Source organism: Erithacus rubecula (genome assembly GCF_903797595.1).
Source record: "Erithacus rubecula genome assembly, chromosome: 17".
Taxonomy (NCBI): domain Eukaryota; kingdom Metazoa; phylum Chordata; class Aves; order Passeriformes; family Muscicapidae; genus Erithacus; species Erithacus rubecula.
Genome location: NC_136669.1, coordinates 13042350 through 13061482, shown reverse-complemented (window position 1 = coordinate 13061482; position 19133 = coordinate 13042350). Strand labels below are relative to the sequence as shown.

At 58.9% G+C, this 19133-nt stretch overlaps 6 protein-coding genes across 11 annotated transcripts in view; 4 read left to right on the top strand and 2 right to left on the bottom strand.

Moving 5' to 3' along the window:
• INTS15 (integrator complex subunit 15) overlaps window positions 1-19133 on the bottom strand; it is a 52306-nt gene that overhangs the window by 7668 nt on the left and 25505 nt on the right. The gene's annotated exons all lie outside the window — the stretch shown is intronic.
• On the top strand, window positions 38-5355 carry LOC306809357 (deoxyribonuclease-1-like). 5 transcript variants are annotated; one of them, XM_079320835.1, is made up of 10 exons: window positions 38-481; window positions 1023-1169; window positions 2363-2510; window positions 2970-3058; window positions 3214-3297; window positions 3422-3537; window positions 4303-4415; window positions 4671-4828; window positions 4905-5001; window positions 5294-5355. In XM_079320835.1, exons 3-10 carry the CDS (start codon window positions 2364-2366, stop codon window positions 5345-5347), a joined length of 858 nt encoding a protein of 285 aa, XP_079176961.1. In that variant the 5' UTR covers window positions 38-481; window positions 1023-1169; window position 2363; the 3' UTR covers window positions 5348-5355. The 5 variants fall into 5 exon arrangements, with proteins under 5 accessions (XP_079176961.1, XP_079176959.1, XP_079176960.1 ...); XM_079320833.1 differs by having other exon boundaries at window positions 2329-2510; XM_079320834.1 differs by having other exon boundaries at window positions 38-664; window positions 1127-1169.
• Window positions 5341-19133, top strand: part of LUC7L (LUC7 like) — a 78976-nt gene continuing 65183 nt past the window's right edge. Inside the window, exon 1 of one of the 2 annotated variants that reach the window (XM_079320822.1) lies at window positions 5341-5351. The gene's annotated coding sequence lies outside the window, so the exon portion shown is untranslated. The remainder of the gene's footprint in view (window positions 5352-19133) is intronic. The other variant, XM_079320816.1, reaches the window with a different exon arrangement.
• On the top strand, window positions 7022-10261 carry LOC306809359 (deoxyribonuclease-1-like 2). The gene is made up of 8 exons (XM_079320837.1): window positions 7022-7185; window positions 7449-7537; window positions 8526-8609; window positions 8723-8823; window positions 8898-9010; window positions 9234-9388; window positions 9496-9592; window positions 10099-10261. Exons 1-8 carry the CDS (start codon window positions 7039-7041, stop codon window positions 10147-10149), a joined length of 837 nt encoding a protein of 278 aa, XP_079176963.1. The 5' UTR covers window positions 7022-7038; the 3' UTR covers window positions 10150-10261.
• Window positions 10378-16535, bottom strand: ECI1 (enoyl-CoA delta isomerase 1). Its single transcript, XM_079320836.1, has 7 exons — window positions 16459-16535; window positions 16067-16207; window positions 15085-15212; window positions 14385-14531; window positions 13411-13532; window positions 12222-12400; window positions 10378-10876 (listed from the first exon to the last, which is right to left on the bottom strand). Exons 1-7 carry the CDS (start codon window positions 16496-16498, stop codon window positions 10710-10712), a joined length of 924 nt encoding a protein of 307 aa, XP_079176962.1. The 5' UTR covers window positions 16499-16535; the 3' UTR covers window positions 10378-10709.
• PTX4 (pentraxin 4) lies at window positions 16760-18798 on the top strand. Its single transcript, XM_079320828.1, has 2 exons — window positions 16760-17193; window positions 17318-18798. Exons 1-2 carry the CDS (start codon window positions 16795-16797, stop codon window positions 18536-18538), a joined length of 1620 nt encoding a protein of 539 aa, XP_079176954.1. The 5' UTR covers window positions 16760-16794; the 3' UTR covers window positions 18539-18798.

Genomic DNA, 19133 nt, shown 5'->3' with positions numbered 1-19133 from the left:
TGCCCTGAGGGACGGAGACAGCGGGGCTCAACCTTGGGAGGAGCCTGGCCCTGGAGGGGTCTAGGCCCCGGGGGCTGGTGCTGGGCTTGAGTCAAGGGGTCTCAGCCTGGAGGGGTCTGGACGTGAGGGGATATCGGCCCTGAGGCTGGTCCTCGGGCTGGCTCAGGGGGTCTTGACTTGAGAGAGAGATGGCCCTGAGAGGGTCTTGCCCTGGCACGAAAGGGGTCTGGTCTGTGTGGGGTCTTGGCCCAGAAGTGCTGTTGAGCCCTGGGACTCTACCTTGAGGGGACCTTAGCCTGGGTGGGACAGGATCTGGGGGGCCTTGGCTCAGGAGGGTCCTGGGTCTGGCCCCTGGGGGGATTCCTGACCTGAACAGGGTTTAACCATGGAGGGTCTTAGCTGGGGAAACCTGGCCTTGGGTCCAACCTGGGGAGCCCAGCCCTGATCCCACTGTGCAGAGTGCCCCTTCTCTTGGCTCCAGGTGAGGGGCTGCCAGGGGCCCCCAGCCCCCCATGGATCGCTGAGCACTGCAGGGGCTCTCCTGGGAAACGCAGCAGCTGCCTTCGGAGGCAGCGAGCAGCAGGACATCAGCCAAGGCCGCTGGGACAGGGCTGTGTGAGCTGTGCCACCCCCCAGCACTGCCCCAGGGAGGGGCCTGAGCCAGGTGACCTCCTGGGGAGGGTCTGGGCATGGGCACCATGACAGGGATTTGTCATTTCTGTAGGACTTCTGGCATCACACCTGAAGATCACACTGGAGCACACTCACAGCTTATTGGAAATGTGGAGTGCTGGATGGGAATAATTCGTGTTGGTGAAATAAACACTTTTTAAGAGAATTTGTATCTGGTGATGAGTGACATCTGCCCATGCCACCTATTGGGAAACTGCTGATCCCCACAAGAGATCTCTGTGATTCATTTCACCTTGCAGAGCTCTTGTTGGCATTTTAATCCCTTCTCAGTCTTACCTGTGATGGGAGGCATTGGCAGAGGTTGAAAGGGTTCTTTTTTCACTGATCAGACTTTTGCTTCCGTGAAAAATGCCATATGGAGCCTGCGGCCTCACATGATCCTTGGCTGGGCAACCACTTGGCAAGGAGAGAGTGTCCCTCTCCATAAATGCAGGTGCAAATCCTTCTCCTTCCAGAGTCCTGGGACAACACCAAAGGTAGGTCCTGCTCCCCTCTCTGCCTGCACCCCTCAGGAGCTCCCCTTCACAGTTCCACCTTCTCCAGCTCAATTTTGCCACAAGGCTCTGCTGGGCCAAACCTGGGTGCAGCTCAGGGAGGAATATACCTACCCTTGTAGGTGCCTCTGTCTGGGAGGTTCAGAGGCTGCTGTGCCCTCCAGGAGGGGGAGGATTTATGGGGCTTTGGGCAATTTTTGGCATGACCAAATCGCGGCATTGCTGAATCTCCGCGTTATCAACTGAAGGGACTGTGGTGTTAGAGGGAAGAGTTTGCAGCAACAGTGCAAGTGGGAAAAGTGAGGATTTAACTAGAGCAGCTGTCCCAGAAGGAAAAGTGAACCTGGGGCCAGCAAATCCTTCCTCAGGTTGAGATTTGGTGTGCCAAAAGCTGGAGCATTTGCCCATCCTCTCAGCCCATTTATCAGGCTCTGGCTGAGTTTGGGCATTCAGGAACCCAGGCTTGGGCAGGGCTCAGGGCTCAGATCCCACATGCTGGTGAAACATTACCCCAGGCAGCTGAGTGCCACGGGAAATACTTCCCAAACGCTGTCCTCCGTGGGTGAGAGCTGCAGCACTGCCTTTGCAGAGAGTCCTGAGGGAGCCAGCCTGGGTGAGGATGGGGCAGGGGCACTGCTGGGGGATGGGGGGTGGGGGAGGAACAGGTTACCCCAGGTGAGGATGCTCCAGGCAGTGAGGAAGGTGGGGAGGAGTGTTAAGGAGGATCCACCCCTTGCTCTGTCACAGCATGGCTGCTATAGGGTCTTTGGGGTCTCTGGCATTGATCCAGGGAAAGGTGGGAGAGGCACAAGCCAAGAGATTTTGCTTGGCCACTGCCACCAATCTCAGGCCAGAAGAAGTGTGCAAGCTGAGCTCTTCCTCATGGAGAATGAGGAAGTAACTGCTCTGTGTCACCATGAAATGGCATTTACTTGTTTGCCAGTGAATTTTCCACTCCAGCCTTGTGAGTGATATGGCCTCCTTCCAGGAGGGACAGGTAGAATGAGGCCCCATGCAACAGAGGTGTACAACCCCTGCATCCTGGTGGTTTCCCTGAAAACAAACACCTCCCAGTGAAACCAGTACTGCCAGTGGGAGTACCCTGGTTGTCCTTGCTGTCTGTCCCAAATCCCTCTCGCAGCCAGGAGGGCTGAGCCCCCCTGTACCCTGCACAGGATGGCAGCCTCCAGGCTGGTGCTGTCGCTGCTGCTCGCAGCTCCCCTGCTGCACGTGGCCACCATGCTGAAGATCGGCGCCTTCAACATCAAAGCATTTGGGGACACCAAGATGTCCAACCAGACCGTGGCAAATATCATCGTCTCTGTGAGTGGGGGGAGAGCAGCAGGCCTGGACATGCTCTGCTCTTTGGGATGCAGCCACTTTGGGCAGTGGGACACTTGCTTTCTCCATCCATCCATCCATCCATCCATCCATCCATCCATCCATCCATCCATCCATCCATCCATCCCTTCATCTACCCACCCTGCTCTTCCCCCATCACCATCTCCCAGCTCAGGCCATCTCTGCTTTTGCTGGTCCCCAGTCAAGGCTGGGTGACATTTGATGCTGCCCAGGTTCCTCCCTTGGAGCAGCTGCTGGGTGGGTGGCTGGGTGGTGCACAGACAGGGCCTTTCCAAGCCAGAGCACATTAGCACAGGAATCCCACCCGGCCCTGAGGCCCCTGCTGCCCTCCCATTGCCAGCCTGGGGCCTTTGGAGCCCAGAAGAGGCTCCCAGAGCAGCTCCTGGCCAGGGGAGAGCAGCTCTGAGCTTGTCCCCCCAGATCCTGTCGGAGTATGACATCGTTCTGGTGCAGGAGGTCCGGGATGCCGACCTGAGTTCTGTGCATGACCTCATGGACCAGCTCAACAGGTGACCGCTCTGGCTTGGTGTGGGAGTGACTGCAAAGGGGATTCTGGCATGGATTCCAGCCATGCCAGGGCACCTCTGGCTCAGCTGGAGAGAGCCAGATGGATGCTGGGAAGCACCAGGAGCCTCCTCTCACCCTCTCCACAACTTGCTCCCAGAGATGGGGGGCACCCATACAGCTATTTGGTCAGCATCCCCCTGGGTCGGACCAGCTACAAGGAGCAGTACCTCTTCATCTACAGGTAAGGGATGCTGCCAGGCATCACCTGCTGCCCACCCCAGCAGCCCCCAAAGGGGATGGGTGCCTCTGGGGGCCCTGCCTGTGGCAGGAGCGGTGCTGGGGGCTGCCCTGCTCTCCTCCCTCAGGTCAGACATGGTCTCTGTACTGGGAAGCTACTACTATGATGATGGCTGTGAACCCTGTGGGAATGACACCTTCAGCAGGGAGCCCTTCATTGTGAAGTTCTCCTCACCCACCACACGTGAGAAGACATTGGGGGCTGCCCAGACGTGGCACAGGGTCCCCTCCATACAGGGCTGAGCCCAGATCTGTGCCTGCCAAGCCTAGGGGGGTTGCAAGCCTCCACCAGGGTCGCACCCATGGATGCCCTAGGGTCCTATATCCCTGCCCAGCATAAGCAGCAATGCCTGCTGTTTCCCACCATGTGCCACCTCCTACCAAACACCTCCCATCACCTGTCATCTCCCACCATGAGTTCTCTGCAGTTGTGTGCCATCTTACCTCTCCAGCTGCTTCCCATCATGTCCTACATCCCATCATGTGCTACCTCCCATCTTGTGCTATATCCCACTGTCTGCTTCCTCTGGCTGGATGCCATCTCCCACAATGAACCATCTCCTATCACCTGTCATCCCACATCCCTTCTATCTCCCATCATGTCCCGTTTCCCCTTCCCTGTTCCACTGTCTACCTCATGCCATCACCTCCACCTCCTGAGAACCTCCTCAGGGCACACACTATCCCATCTCTTGCCCAAAACCATATTGGCTTGTAAATGCTAATGGAAACAAGCAGCAAACCCCAAACAATGCACAAAGGTATGCAGCTCCCCACTGGAATTTCGAGTCTGAGGGGCAGGCAGAGCACCAAAGTCAACACACCCTTTCCCTTCAACTGCTTTTCCTGGCCAGTAGCTGGGGCTTGGCCTGGGGTGGTTTCCTGGGGTTCCCATTCCCTGCTCAGGGGTTGCACCCAGAGCAGGGGCTGATGGTCAGCTGTCCTGCAGAGGTACAGGAGTTTGTGTTGGTGCCTCTGCATTCTGAGCCCAGCCATGCAGCACAGGAGATCGATGCACTCTACGATGTCTACACCGATGTCATCAACAAGTGGGGGACTAATGTAAGCAGCGTTGGGCAACTTGGCTCCTTTCCAGGGCAGCCAGGTGGGCAGGTGGGAGGAACACATCCCACAGGAGGCCTCTTGTCCCCATCAGAGCAGGTGCCACCCCAGCAGTCTCCAGGCTGGAGCTGCTGGAGGCCCTCCTGCCAATACTGGGGTCACTTCAGGGCGGTTTGTAGCCACCCCTTAAGATTTCAGGGAACCCTTGCTGCCCTGTAAGGTGCGTGGGCAGGGACTCAGTGCTCTGCCTTGCAGGACATAATCCTCCTGGGTGATTTCAACGCTGACTGCTCCTACGTGACCAGCTCCCAGTGGCCGTCCATCCGCCTGCGCTCGCTCCGCGCCTGCGAGTGGCTGATCCCCGACAGCGCCGACACCACCGTGGCCAACACCACCGACTGTGCCTACGACCGGTGCGTGCCGGGGTGGCTGGGAGGGGCTGGCGGGGGGAGGGCTGACGGCCACCAACACCCCCTGATGCCTCGGCAGCATCGTCGCCTGCGGCACCGCCCTGCGCCAGGACATCGAACCCGGCTCCGCCACCGTCAACAACTTCGAGAAGAAATTCCACCTCCAGATCAAGGATGTGAGTGAGCGGCTGGGTGGGGCATGAGCCCACCAGCACTGGGATCTGCCCACCGTAGCTCCTGGGAGCGTGGGAGGGCTCCCTGTTCCCAAGGGGGCACCTAAGGGCAGCCTGACCCCAGCTGTTGTACCTAATCAGCCCTCCAGACTGAGCATTTTGGGGCATGGTCTGAATTTTGGGGATTGGAGTGGAGCATTGGGATCCCAGCCATGACTGGGGCAGTGGGTCCAGCTGAGCTGAGGGTTTATGAGTTGACTCTGGTCAGGGTGACTCTGCTCTCCCTCACATGCAGGCTTTGGCTGTCAGCGACCATTTCCCAGTGGAGGTGACCCTGAAAGCCCGCTGAGCCTGTCCCTGCACCAGCAGCCACCAGGATCCCTCAGCACACACCTGCATTCCTCGTGGGAGCCCACACACTACTTGGTGCCAGCCAAGCTGCCCACTGCCTCTGCAAGGAGTTCTTGAGCTCTTGTGGAAGAGTTATGCTTTCTGCTTCCATTAAAAATGAGCATTTTCCTGCCTCTGCAGCTCTGGAAGGAGGTCCCTTCAGTCTCCCCAGCAGCTCCTGGTGTCCCAGCCCCTCAGCCCCCTACCAGGGAGGTCCCCAGGGCTGGGGAGAGAGACCCAGACCTTTGGGGTGGTGGGCACTGCTTTCCTCTCAGCTGATGGTGGCAAAAGCCACCTGGGGACTCTGGGAAGGGGCTAGAAGCCCCCAGGCTCTCCAGGGTGCAGGATGCTCTTCTGCCAGCTCACAGGGCCACATCCTGACAGAGCCTGCCTGGCGGTGGGGCTGCTGACAGGGCGCTGACAGCAAGGGCGCGGGGAGGACGTGAGTCAGTTCCCAGGGGGTTCGATGCTTCCCGGGGGGTTTCGGTGGCGACACAGCACTGAGGGACACAGGACTCATCCCGAGACTGGGTGTGAGGATACAAAACCTGAGGGCACATGAGAGCCCGGCAAGTCCTGGCACGAGCAGTCGTCAGAGCCAGCTGCTCCACTGTCATCCTGGGGTGATGCCATGGCCACAGTGATGCTGTGGACTGGCATGGGGAATGCCAGCCTTTTGGGGGTCTGGCAGTGGGACCAGTGGGACTGTTCTGGGTGACACCAGAGCTGCTGCAGGGGTTTGCAGCCATCCCTCTTGCCGTGGCTGGTTGTTCTCTCCTGCCTGACCCAGACACTGGCCATTTCCTTCTCTTCCCTCTAATTACACTGTCTGAATCACTCAATTAAGGCCAGTGCCCTTCACCTCCTGCCTGGCCATCGTGCCCACTCTGTGATCCAGGTGTGACCCCAGATGGCAGCCCCCCAAGTCCCACATACCCACCCAATCCCACAGGGATACCCCAGCATTTCCATGTCTCCCTGTTTGTCCTTTGCTGTGTCAGCACAGGGATGGCTGGGCTGGCCCCACCCTTTCACCCTGTGGGATTTTTGGTTTCCCAATGTGGGAAGGAGCTCAAAGTCATGCCAAAACCCCCACGGGGGTGTCCGACTCATCCTGCTTTGCCGGCACCTCCGCTGGGAATAAAGCCACCCGTCCTGCTGCCGGCAGAGCAGAGGTGCTGCGCCTTCAGCGAGGTAAGGACGAATCCGGGCTCACAGCCTTCAGCTGCCAGGTGGGACTGGGATCAACAGGGACCAGTTGGGATGAGGAGTCGCTCCTCTCCCCAGCAGTGGGGGCTGTGGTGAAGTTTAAGGATGTGGAACAGCTGGGGTGCCTGGAATGCTGGCAGTGGTGGACAGGGCTGGTGGGCAGTGAAGACATCCTGGTGGAGGAGTGGAGCTGGGTGATTCCTGGAGTTGGAAGAGGCAGACTCACAGTGGTGGGACAGGATTTATCTTCTTCTGGGACTGGTGAGCTGGCAGACTGCCCACACCAGCTCTGCAGCCTGCTCTGGGCAATGCCTACCATGACACACTGTCACACTCCAGGACTTTAGATCTACATGTTTTTTCCTCTACCCCAAATCAAAAATAGTGTTCTGAGTCCATCTCCCATCCCTGTATCCGTGACCCAGCATTGATCCTGGAAGAATGGGGACTGTGACTCTGGAATTGTCCCTGCTGGCTGTGGCTCTCCTGTGCCCAGCCACAGCCATGCTGCGCATCGGTGCCTTCAACATCCAGGCCTTCGGTGACACCAAGATGTCCAACAAGGAAGTGGCAGAGATCATCATCAACGTGAGTGCAGCCTGTGCACTGTGGGGATGAGCTGTGTGCTGGGACCAGCCCCAACATGGCCAGAGACCTGTGGGGATGTGATGGAATCGCAGTGCTGGGGATGGCCAGGGTGGATGAAAGCTTGGTGGGGTGTCAGGCACAACCCACAGTCCCTCTGAGCCCTCCCTGGGGACACCCAAGGGACATGTCCCGTGGTGTTAAAGCCATAGCCATGTGCCTGGCTGGGAGCTGGTGGCAGACTGGCCCTGAGCTGTCCCTTGCAGGTGCTGCTCCGCTACGACGTGGTGCTAGTGCAGGAGGTGCGCGACTCCGACCTCAGCGCCGTCACCGAGCTCATGGAGCAGCTCAACAGGTACCAGAGGGGCTGGGGCTGGGATGGCAGCACCAGCAAGGAAAGACAAGCTGCCTGAGCAGTAAGAGGCAAAAAAAAAGTTGTCCATCAACAGAGAGCTTGTTTTTGGAAAGAAGAATAGGAGAAACATGCTGGGGCAAGGAGGAGGCGCTGAAAACAACACTGGGAATAACCCAGTGAAGGAATTGGGGATACAAGTGATACAAATCCCTTCTGAAAGCTGTAAGCTCACCATAGCATGCAGGATAGAAAAGAACTACATCTGTGGGAAGCTCCATCTCCAAAATCCAACAGGACAGGGCAGAAGCAGCAGAGGAGGAGGAGGAAGGGACAGGTAGACCTTGCACCTCAAGATCCTGTGACTGGCAGGGGGATCCCAGGATGGACCCAGCAGTGGATGATACTTTGAGAGGGGAGGTTCTGACACCCTAGCAGGAAAAGAGACTGCTGGAGTGGGCTAAAACTGGCCAGAGCAGAGTGGCAGCCCCTTCACCAGTAGGTGCTGACCCTGTTTTGGGGGAGAGCATGGCTCAGGACAACGCGGAAGCTGCTGCTGCCGTGTCAAAAGGCTGCCAGTGCACCTGAGCAGGAGAGCCCAGCCCATGTCCTCACCCCTTCCGTGTCCCCTCCAGCGTGGCCACAAAGCAGCCAGGGCAGGGAGGGTGACGCTGGCTGCTGCAGAGCCCCAGGCTGCTCATTGACCCAATTTAGCTGTGCTGCAAATGAAGGTGAGGAATGTTCCTGCAGAGAAAGGGTGGCAGGAGCCACCCCATGTCATGCTGTGCCTAAGGAGGCACCTGGGGGAGAGACACTGGGGGCTTCAGAGCTGCTATAGCTCATGTCACCCCACAACCAGGGCACAGTGACCCATGGAGACTGTAGAATAGGACGAGCTGGTGCAAACCCTGGCCACCCAGCTCCTGGACATGCCAAAGCCAATCCAGGACAGTCCCAGCCACATCACTGTCCTGCCTTTTTGTCTCTGCAGTGCATCCACATCCCCATACGACTATGAGATCAGTGGCCCCCTGGGGCGGGAGAACTACAAGGAGATGTACCTGTTTATCTACAGGTAATGGGGCTGGCAGTGCTGACTGTGTCATGACACTGCAGGGCCACCAGCACCACAGAGGGGAAACAGGTGCTGTGCCAAGTCCCAGGGTCACCATCCTTTTACTCCCACAGGACAGACGTTGTGTCTGTGGTGGACACCTACCAATATAAGGACCCCCAGGATGTCTTCAGCCGGGAGCCATTCATCCTGAGGGTCTCAGCACCCAGCACCAGTAAGTGGAGGAACAATTGGCCATGGGTTGTGGCATGGAGTGGCCGTGGGTCTGACATCTCTCTCCCCTGGCAGAAGTGAAGGAGTTTGTGCTGGTGCCCCTGCACTCGGCTCCACACGATGCTGTCGCTGAGATTGATGCACTCTATGATGTCTACCTGGCCATCATCAACAAGTGGGGGACTGATGTGAGTGTCACCAGCGCTGGGGGGACACCAAGGTTGGGTACTGAGCCACAGGGACTGTTTGATTCACACTGGGACCCTGCTTGGTGGTGAGCACAGCTGGTGCAGGAGTGCTGGGTGGGAATCCTGTTCCTGCCCGTGACAGGGCAGTCCCTGCCACCCCCATGGGAGGGCTGGGGGCAGGAACAGCCATCACCCCCATCAGGAGCCTCCCATCTCCCTGCAGAACATGATGTTCCTGGGGGACTTCAACGCTGACTGTTCCTACGTCCAGCCAAGCGACTGGTCATCCATCCGCCTGCGCACCAGCGACGTCTTCAAGTGGCTGATCCCTGACAGTGCTGACACCACCGTGGGCAAATCAGACTGTGCCTATGACAGGTGAGCACTGCCACCACCCCTGTCCCCTCCCCTGGCACCCCTGCCTGCCCTGCACTGCCAGCAGGGGCAGGAGTGACATCCACCATCCACCCACATCTCCCCAACAGGATTGTGGTGTGTGGCAACAAGCTGAAGAGAAGCATCGTGTCCAGCTCAGCTGGTATCTACAATTTCCAGCGTGCTTTCCAGTTGGATCAGGAGGAGGTGAGCCTGGATCACACATTTGGGGTTCTAGCAGGCCCAAAAGCTGAGTTGGCCCAGGTTGCAGGGCCACCCTTGTCTCTTTGAGGGGCACAGGGTGACAAGGGACCCAAGGAGACAGAGATTTGGGGTCACTGTCTGTCCCCTTTGGGAAGAGAAGAGATGCACAGGGGGTTTTATGGTCATCCATGGGCAGGACTCAAAGTATGGGGTAACCCAAGCCAACCTTCAACCACCCATCACTGGCACAGAGGCCCCAGATGAGACATGGGGGCTTGGAGGGCAGGTGACCCCCTGCCAGTGCCCAGCCTAAGCCATGCCTGGGCACCTCTCCATGAAACGTGCCAAAACTGGAGCCTTGTGTGTTGAGTGTTTTGGGGTTGGGGACAGTATGCCCCCTCCAGCAGGCAGAAGGTTCTGGCAGGGCAATTGACTGCCCTGCCAGTCCCAGCAGCACAGTGAGGCGTGAGTGGCTCATTGAACATCTCCCACCTCTTGCTCTCCTCCAGGCCCTGGCAGTCAGTGACCACTACCCAGTCGAGGTGAAGCTGGCAGCCTGAGCTCCTCCTGCAGCCACCGACCAGGATCCAGCTCCAGCTCCCACCACCAATTCCCATGAAGGTGCTCCACTCGGCCCCATCCACAAGTCCTGTGCATGGGCTGCCCCAGATGCTGGTCTGGAGAAGGATGGCAGTGCCCAGACTCCCCTGCCCACCATGAACCAGAGCCTGGGGACAGGCCACCAGCCAGGACACTGTGAGCACAGACAAGCCAACAAAGCATCCATCTCCTACCTCATTGAAGATTTATTGGCAAACCTCATTTCACGATTAAGTGTTGGACAGGAGGGAGGACATCCAAGGACCATTGGGCTCGAGCCACAACGTGTTGAGACCCTGTCCCTGTCCATTCCTCGGGGCTGAGTGGGCTCTCCCTGCCCTTGGGGAAGGCAGCATGGTGTCAGGCACTCTACAGGCACAGAGGGAAGGGGCAGAGGGGCGGCTGTGGGAGCAGGTGGCACGTCACCAATTGCTGGCACTGCAGGTGGCTTTGCTGTGAGACCAACAGCTCCTGCAGCATTTCAGAGGGTGACTCGACCTCCCAGGGACCAGCTGCATCCTCAGCTCTTCCTCTTCTTCAGCATCTCCATGTACATGCGGAGGGATTTCTGGATGGACTCTTTGGAGACGAAGGTGATGAAGTTCTTGATGTCCTCCTCCCGGTGAGCTACCAGGCGGTCCAGCACCGCCTTCCTCATCATGCTCTTGGTGAGCTGCCGGGCATGGTCTGCAGACAGGACAGCAAGCATCAGGAACATGCCCTGTCCTCACCCCTGACCAGCTCTCAGTGCCACCAAATGCAGGTCTGATGGGCAGGCATCACACAGCAAAGTGCTCTTGAAAGCAGCAGGGAAAGGGGTAAGAAAAACCCATCAGCTGGGATAAATTCTGGATTCTGAACTGGATAAATTCTCATACAATAAATTATGGTTGTACTGCTCAGTGGGGAAATGACTGATCTACTGGCAAAGATAACAAAAAGTTGTGTATCTCCTCTCTGTGCCCTCCAGAGCCCTATATCCACCTCCAATAAACACCAGTAACCACACAAAACTCCTTATTTGAAACTGCTGTGGCTCTAAGCTCCCCTGAACCAATCCCTTCAATCCCTGCACGACAGTCTGCTCCTGCTAACCACACTGTACAAAGGCAAGCAACACTTCCCTCGAGCTCATTCCTAGGCCTGTGCCATTCCACATGGATGTGTGGATGCTGCAGGAGCACAGGGGCTGGTGGAGCTGACTGAGGCCTCCAGCACAAATCTGCTTGCACCCTCACAGAGCCAGGTGCAGCACTGTGGCAGCACATCTGCTGCACAGATGTTTTATTCACACAGTGACAATGAAATGAGGACTGACCCCCTCTGTCCACACACTGGGAACCCTGAATTGCTCTAGCACCCAGGTGCTGAAGCCACCTCCACCCAGACACAGTTCTGATTTAGGGGGAGGATCTGCACAGCACCTCCTGGAAGTCAGGAGAGGGCACAGCTGAGACATGCTCCCTGCTCTGGGGGTGGGGTGTCACTCTAACACCAGGACAGCAGGGAGAAGTGGCATGGGCTGGGAAAGCTCAGATTTGTGGAGAGCCCTCTTCCAGTCCAGGAACCTTGTGCTGCAGCCATAGAGCAGCCCAAACACATGAAGCCTGTCCTCATCCACACCCCCATCACTGCCATCCAGACTGCCAAGAGTTGATTCAGACCACAAAAGCAGCCTGGCAGCCACCCAGGAGCTCTCACCCAGCCTGTTCACTCAGTTCCATGGCAGCTTTCCTGGGCTAACACCTCCACTGATAGACAGAGATTTGGTTTGTCTGTGGAGCTCAGACATTTCCAGACTGACTCAGCAGGGCTGGCAGGATGAGCTGAGCTGGAGCCACGTGCCCTGAACGTTAGCACAATGTCCCTCTCCATTAGCCCAAGGCTGCTGGGACCGCCGAGCTGAGCTTTCCTACCTCCCAACAAACCAGAACTCCCCTTTTAATGGAAACTGTTACATAGTTCCTCTAGCACCAGCCCTGGCATCTGCACTCCCACCCAGACCAGGTTTCCTCTTCTGCCAGAGGTTTACCAGGAAGGGCCAGCCACTGTGTCATGACAGCTGCAGCCTTCTCCATGAGCTTCTCCTCTGGCACCAGCTCATCCACAAGGCCCAACTTCTGGGCCTCAGGTGCAGGGTGGAGGGAGCCCAGCTGGAGGGAGCGTTCAGCAATTCGGTGTCCCACAACATTCACAAACGTGTCCTTAAACCTGCAAGAGATGGGAGGCAAAGCCACACTCAGGGGCAGCTCACCCAGACATCAAGAGCTGACAGCAGCCTGGTCCCACTCCCCAGGCTCAGTGCTCTTAACAGCAGCTGTGGGCTCAGTCACAATGTTAAAACGGTGTGACAAGAGCCACTTTTTGGCTCTCATTCCCACGAGAGTTCCCTCTCCTCTGCATGAAAGCTGCTCTTTTTAATCTCAGTGCTTGTGGGTACCCACTTGCTGGACTGAAGTGCTTTTCTATGCTCCTGGGGCAAACAAGGGCCTGTGTATCACCATCTTAGTGCCCCTATGTGAACACTGCTGAAGGCCTAGGCAAAATCTGTCAGGCCTTTTTCTCAAGTTCTAAGTCTTTTTCTCAGGCCATGAAACTTTCTCAGCCTCAGCTAGGATTTTTCCCAAGCTAGAGGCTCTTTCTCTACTGTAAACACAAGAGAAAGAATCATAACAGAGATAAACACCTCCAAGGTCCATGGGAAAGCCAGGGAGGTGTCTCCTTCTCTGACCAATGATTTGTCTGTATTTTGTTTTGCACTAACTGCTTTATTTAAGGCAATGGCTTCCTTTAAAAAACTGCTCTTTCTTGCACCAAGCAAGAGAGTGTCTTGTTGCTGTTTTTTCTCGCCGCTCCGTAACCTTTCTTACAGCAACACCCCTGTGCTTTCAGAGATCTCCACACCATGGGATTTTGCAGATACACAGTGTGTGCACAGAGAAAAGCCTACTCCCTGACTGAGCCTGACCCATGAGATCTCCCAGCACCAGTTCTGGAGTTAATTGCAGGGCCAGAACTGAGGTCCTTGTTGGTGCAGGATGTGAGGACTTTCTGCAGCCTGAAAGCTTTTCAGATACCTGCAGAACACAACAGAAATGAGCAGCTGCAAATACCTGACCCCTGACACACAAACCACACCATCACTGATTAATTAACTCCTTGAAGATGAATCCTTTCCAGAGACCTACACATGATACTAGAAGTGGGAGGCACTGGCCTACCAGAAGGGAGCCACAATGCCCAGCTGGGCTTCGTTCAGGCCGATGCTGAATTTGGGGTTCTCTGCCATGATCCTGTAGTCACACGACAGGGCAATAAGGCAGCCCCCAGCTGGGCTGGACCCCTGGCAGAGAGAAGGACAGAGTGAGTCCAGGACATGGTTACAAACATCCCCCAGCCTTGCTGATCACTCCAGAGCATGGCAGACACCAGGAAGACAGAGCAGATTTCTGACCATCTGATTCGAAACACACTTAAAGAAGATTTTTCTAATGTTTATCAGGGTTTCATAGAATCACAGGAGGGTTTGGGTTGGAAGGCACCTTAAAGCCCATTTCATTCCAAGTCCCCTGCTGCAGGCAGGGACATCCTCCACTAGATCACATTGCTCAGAGCTCCATCCAACCTGGCCATGGACACTTCCAGGGATGGAGCAGCCACAGCTTCTCTGGGCAACGTGCTCTAGGGCCTCACCCCCCTCACAGGGAAGATTTCCCTTCCATCTGTGACAATCTTTTCCACGGCTCAGTGCTGTTCAGCCCTGCACAGGATGCCTGAGAGAAAACCCAAGTGCCTTCAGTGAGGGGCTGTGGACAGACACCACCGTGAGCTGCCAGGGCAGCACCGCCCTGGAAAATGAAAACAAGACACCAAAAATGTAACGACCCATCCATGGACACAGAGAACCCAGCAGCACTTCCCTGCTGTCCAAGAACCCTGGCTGGAGGAGCAAAACCTGCTGGAAATGCTGAAATGCTGCTGTAACCCAGCAGTGCCTGCAGCTTACACAGAGCCTTCAGCATCCCACGCTCCCACACCTTCCCACACCCCACAGAACTGACAGACACGAATTTCGCCCCAACACCCCAGCAGAGACATCCCTGGATGAATTTCAGCCTGGTTTCTCAGTTGTCCCTGCCCACAGAGTCCACAGCAGCCACAGCAGGTGACAATCCCACCCCGAGGAAGGACGTACATTGACTGCAGCCACTGTCACCATGTTGGAGCCGTAGAGCCGGAGCCACATCTCCTGCACGGCTCTCCAGAACTCAGTGTAGTGCTCCACGCTCTTCCCACACATCTCTGTGATGTCCAGGCCAGATGAGAATATTTTGGGGACAACCTAGAATTGGAAAGAGAGTCACAGGGAAGGAAGGACCCTTTAGCTCTCAGCTGGCAGCTTGAGGGAAGGGAAAGTGATGAATATGTGATATAAATCAGGGTGTTTTGGGGCTCTAAAAATATCTCTCCAGTGGTCCCACACCTTGGATTATCCCACTACCATGGCCTGCAGTGCTGGGCCTCTGCTTGCAACACAGTTTCTCATTCCCAGGGTCCCTGTGTGAGTACATCAGCCACACAGCACAAAACCTGTCCCATCCCATTCCCAGACACCCCCTTGTCCCCACACCACACTGAAAATAAGCACTGGCATCTCCCAGCAGCTCTCTGTGGGAGAACCAGGGGATGTCACAGGAACTGTCAAGTTGGCAGATAAGCAAATCTGATTTTCATGAGAAAACACAACACTAGGTTGTCATTCTTCTAGAAAACGGCACAGAAGAAACATCATGGCCCATCCAAGAGCCTCCTCCCCTCCTCCCTGAGCCAATCCAAGGCGCCTGAGGGCCCTCCCATGCCAGTGATCAGTGACCCAGACAGGAGCAAACACTTACAGAGGTGATGATCACACCCCGGCAGGCCCGGTTGTTCTCCAGCTTCTCCAGGCTTATGGAAAACTCTGTGAGGAACTCCAGGCTGAGGCTGTTGACTGGGGGACTCTTGAACTTCATCATGGCAACACCTGTGCAGGGTAAACACAGGGACATCAGACCCTCCCCACAGCAGCTCAGAGGAGCTTCACCCACCTCCCTGTTTCCCTCACTAAGCACTCCTGGCTATTTAAAAGCTTCCAGAGCAGCAGAGCAAGGTCCTGTCTTTGCCCAGATGCACCCCCAAGCCAGGGTCACTCAGCAGGTGGTGGACCTGGAGCACAGACCAGGCCGTGTGTGGTGGCGCCCCATGTGTCCCAAAGTCCAGCCACCTTCCAGATCAGAGGGCCCAGCAGTTCCCTTCTCTCTGGGGTCAATGGGGAAGGTCGAGTCTGCAGCTTCTGTCACAACTAACAGTCTGTGTCCTGGAGGTCACACACCTGCTGTCAGCACCATGGGAAGGACTATGAGGCCTTGTCCCTGCCCAAACTGCACTACCCTGCCCCAAAGGTCCTCCCTGAGTGCTGAGCCTGGGTGCTGCAGCACAAGGACACACCCAGACACCTGAAAGCAGCAGCTGGGAAGCCACGAGAGGAGGCACCTTTGCTCAGTGCAGGGACACAGCCCTGTGACAGCTATTCCTGGTAGCCAGGTCACAGCAATTCCCAACAGCTCTTCCCTGATGGAGCACTGCCACTCTGACCCCCAGACAGGGGACAAGGCAGAGGCAGGGAGCAATGACAACCAGGATTTGCCCGTACCACCTGCAGTGCCCGCAGCTGGTGACACTCCCAGCCCCAAACACTTCTCCCCGAGGCTCCTGCAGCATTTGGCTTTGTGACCTCCCATGCCAGAGCCACACACGCCACGGGACAGGCGTGGAAGGGACTGTGCCCCACAGTGCCCTGGATTGAGGGCGACACCGCACAGGTGCCACCCGCCGTACCTGAGCTCTCGTCCAGCTCCACCTGGATCTTGTTGTTGCTGAAGGAACGACAAGGAGCGAGGCCGGGGGGCTGCAGGGGGCTGGGGGGCGGCCGGGCGGGCCTGTCCCACGCCGGGGGACGGCAGCACAGGGGCAGCACACCTGGGGACACGGACAGGTAAGGACGGGAACAGCACAGTCCCCACAGGTGTTGGGTGCGCTCCCCAAACCCGCACAGGGCGCGGCATGGGGACACCCTGACCCGCTCAGGGAGGATATAGGGACACCCCAACCCACAGCAGTGGGACACGTGGAAAACCCTGGAGGCAATGGAGGGGCACAGAGAGGCAGCGGGGGCTCGGGGACACGCCGAGCCCGCCGCGGGGAGCGGTCGGGGCAGGGTCCGGGCGCACCTGAGCGGCCGATCCGGCGGGCGAGGGTCGCGGCCGCCATCTTGTGTAGGGCTCAAGGGTACGGGGCGGGGCTTGGGCGGGGCTTAGGGAAGGGCGGCTCCCGCTGCGCCGTGTTGTTGCCCCGCCCACTGCCCCAAGCTCCGCCCACCGGCGGCGCTGCGGCGCGCACGTGCTGCCCCCTCGTGGTGACCCTCCTGCATCGCCCTGTCCTGTCCTGTCCTGTCCTGTCCTGTCCTGTCCTGTCCTGTCCTGTCCTGTCCTGACCACCCCGTTCTAGCTGTCCTGACCTATCCTGCCTGCCCTTCCCGGCCTGTCCCACCTACCTTGCATCCAGCCATGTGCCCAGGGTCCCCCCGACACCTTTTTGTGCCTCACAGCCGAACACCCCCGGCCCGGCCCCTGCCGCGGGCCGCCGGAGCCCGGGAGCTCTGGGGCCGGGGCCAGCCGCCCCCGCAGAGCGCTGGGCCGGGGCCTCGGCGCTGGGAGCCCCGGTGCTGGGCCGAGCCAGCGGCGGCTGTGGATCTCATCATGGTGGAGGCTGCCCGGGGGACACCACGGGGGCCAGGGCCGGCCTTGCCGTTCAGGCAGAACGCGTCCAGCAGCGGGATGGCGGGGATGGCGCTGTCCCTCTGCCTGGTCCTCGTTGCCGCCCTGCAGGGCGGCCTGACCCGGGCACCGGGGCCCCCGGCCCGCCCCGGGCCCCTGCTCCTGCGGCTGCGGCGCCTGGAGGAGCAGGTGGGTGCCCGGGCGGGGAGGGGATGCTGCCCATCTGTTCCATGGGGACACTCAGCATTTTGGGTTGGGCAGGGACCCGGCATGTGGGCGTGGGTTCACCCTACATCGTCCCACTCCCTTGCAGTTTCTCCGGCTCCAGGAGGTGACACTGAACCATCTCCAGAGCATCGCCAGCAATTACAACATCTCCTACAACATCGACGGACGTTTCCAGGCGCTGGCGGAGCAGGCGGAGGCGGCCGACGCTGCCCGAGCCGCCCTGGGTGCCGAGCTGGCCCGCCTGGCCACTGCTGGCCGGCGGCTGCGCCGCAGGCTGAAGAGGCTGGAGGGGACAGTGGGTGCCCTGAGCCCACCACCCGGCCTGGTCACCCACGCACCGGCTGCGCTGGTGGAGGCTGGCACTAAACCGCACGGTCTGCCAGCCGCCCGCAGCCGGGGCAGCCAGCCGGAGCAGCCGCCGGGCCAGGCTGTCCCCAGCACCCCCAGCCCTCGCCGCCCGAAGCGGAGGCGGTGGCAGCAGCACCGGCGGGAGGAAGGGCTCTGGCTGCCGGCTGATGCTGGGCCTGGCGGAGCGCCCGGGGAGGATGAGGAGACTCCTCGTGATGCAGCACCAGGACCCCAGACCACGGCACCGGCGCTCCCCGCGGTTCCCCAGGAGCAGCCCCCGGCCCCCCAGCAGCCCGGAGAGGGTGGGTACAGCTCCCCCGCCTGTCGCACCGGTGCCGTCCTGCTCTTCCCCAGCACGTCCGCTGAGGGCAGGGCCGTCCTGCGGCTGGGGCCACACCGGGGGCTGCGGGCGATGTCACTCTGTGCCTGGCTGGCCACCCCAGCCCCTCACCTCGGTGCTCTCCTCTCCTACGCCACCGGGGAGCGGCACAGCGAGCTGGCCGTGCATGGCCATGGTGGGGATCGCCCTGGCTCTTCACGTTTCATCCTGGGGGACGGGCAATTTCGGAATCTCCCGGTGGTGCCGCTCCTGGATGGCAAATGGCACCACCTATGCCTCACCTGGTCCTCCGGCCAGGGCCAGTACCGCTTCTACGTGGACAGGAGGCTGCTGGCTGCGGGCTCCGGCTTCCAGCAGGGCTATGAAATTCCCGCTGGTGGCTTGCTGGTGCTAGGCTGGGGGCAGGACGACCCCAACATGGACTTGGGCGCTGCAGAAGCTTTTGTGGGTCACCTGGCTGGCTTCGCTCTCTGGAGACGGGCTCTCCTGCCCGGGGAGGTGGCCAGAATGGCGACCGGGCGGGGGCTGCCCCGTGGCCCCCTCCTCACTCTGGCCGATGCCTCCCTGCAGGGCGGGGTGCGGAGGGTGGCGTGTCCCTGCCTCCAGCGCTGCCTTTGACAGGCTGACAGCAGGAATGGCGCCGGCTACCTGCGATCACGGCTGGCTCATGGTGCTGCTCCCAACACGAGCTGAATCCTCCCAGGGTGATGGGACCCAGCAGGGAGGGCGTCTCAGGACCGGCACCATCGGAGGGAGGAAAAAGGGAAACGGGTCTTGGCAGCCAGTACGGCAGAGGTGGGACCAAAGCCAGAGATCGCCTGCTCCTAGAGGATGTACAGCCCATCGTTCCTATTAAAATGCTCCGAATATTAGAGAAACGTAATTTATTTGTCCTGGTCGTTCACTGCAACGCTCGGTGCCGCTCACAGCCGGGCAGGAGCTGCTCAGCACGGGCAGCCGGAGCGGGTGACGCTGCTCGTTCCGTGCCCCTGAGTCAGAGCAGGGAAAGCGGAGCACGGGACAGCCCGTGACCGGGGTGAGCCAGCGCCGCCGGAGCAGCGGCCGCCGGTGCCGTGCGCTCCCCTGCCCGGGGGGCTCCTTGGCAGGGCAGGGCTTTGCTGCTCCAGGGGGCTCGGGCGAGTCCCGCGTTGCCGGGGACGGCAGGGCCGTGCTGCCGGCTGGGTGTACGTGGGACAAAACCTCGAGGCGGCCT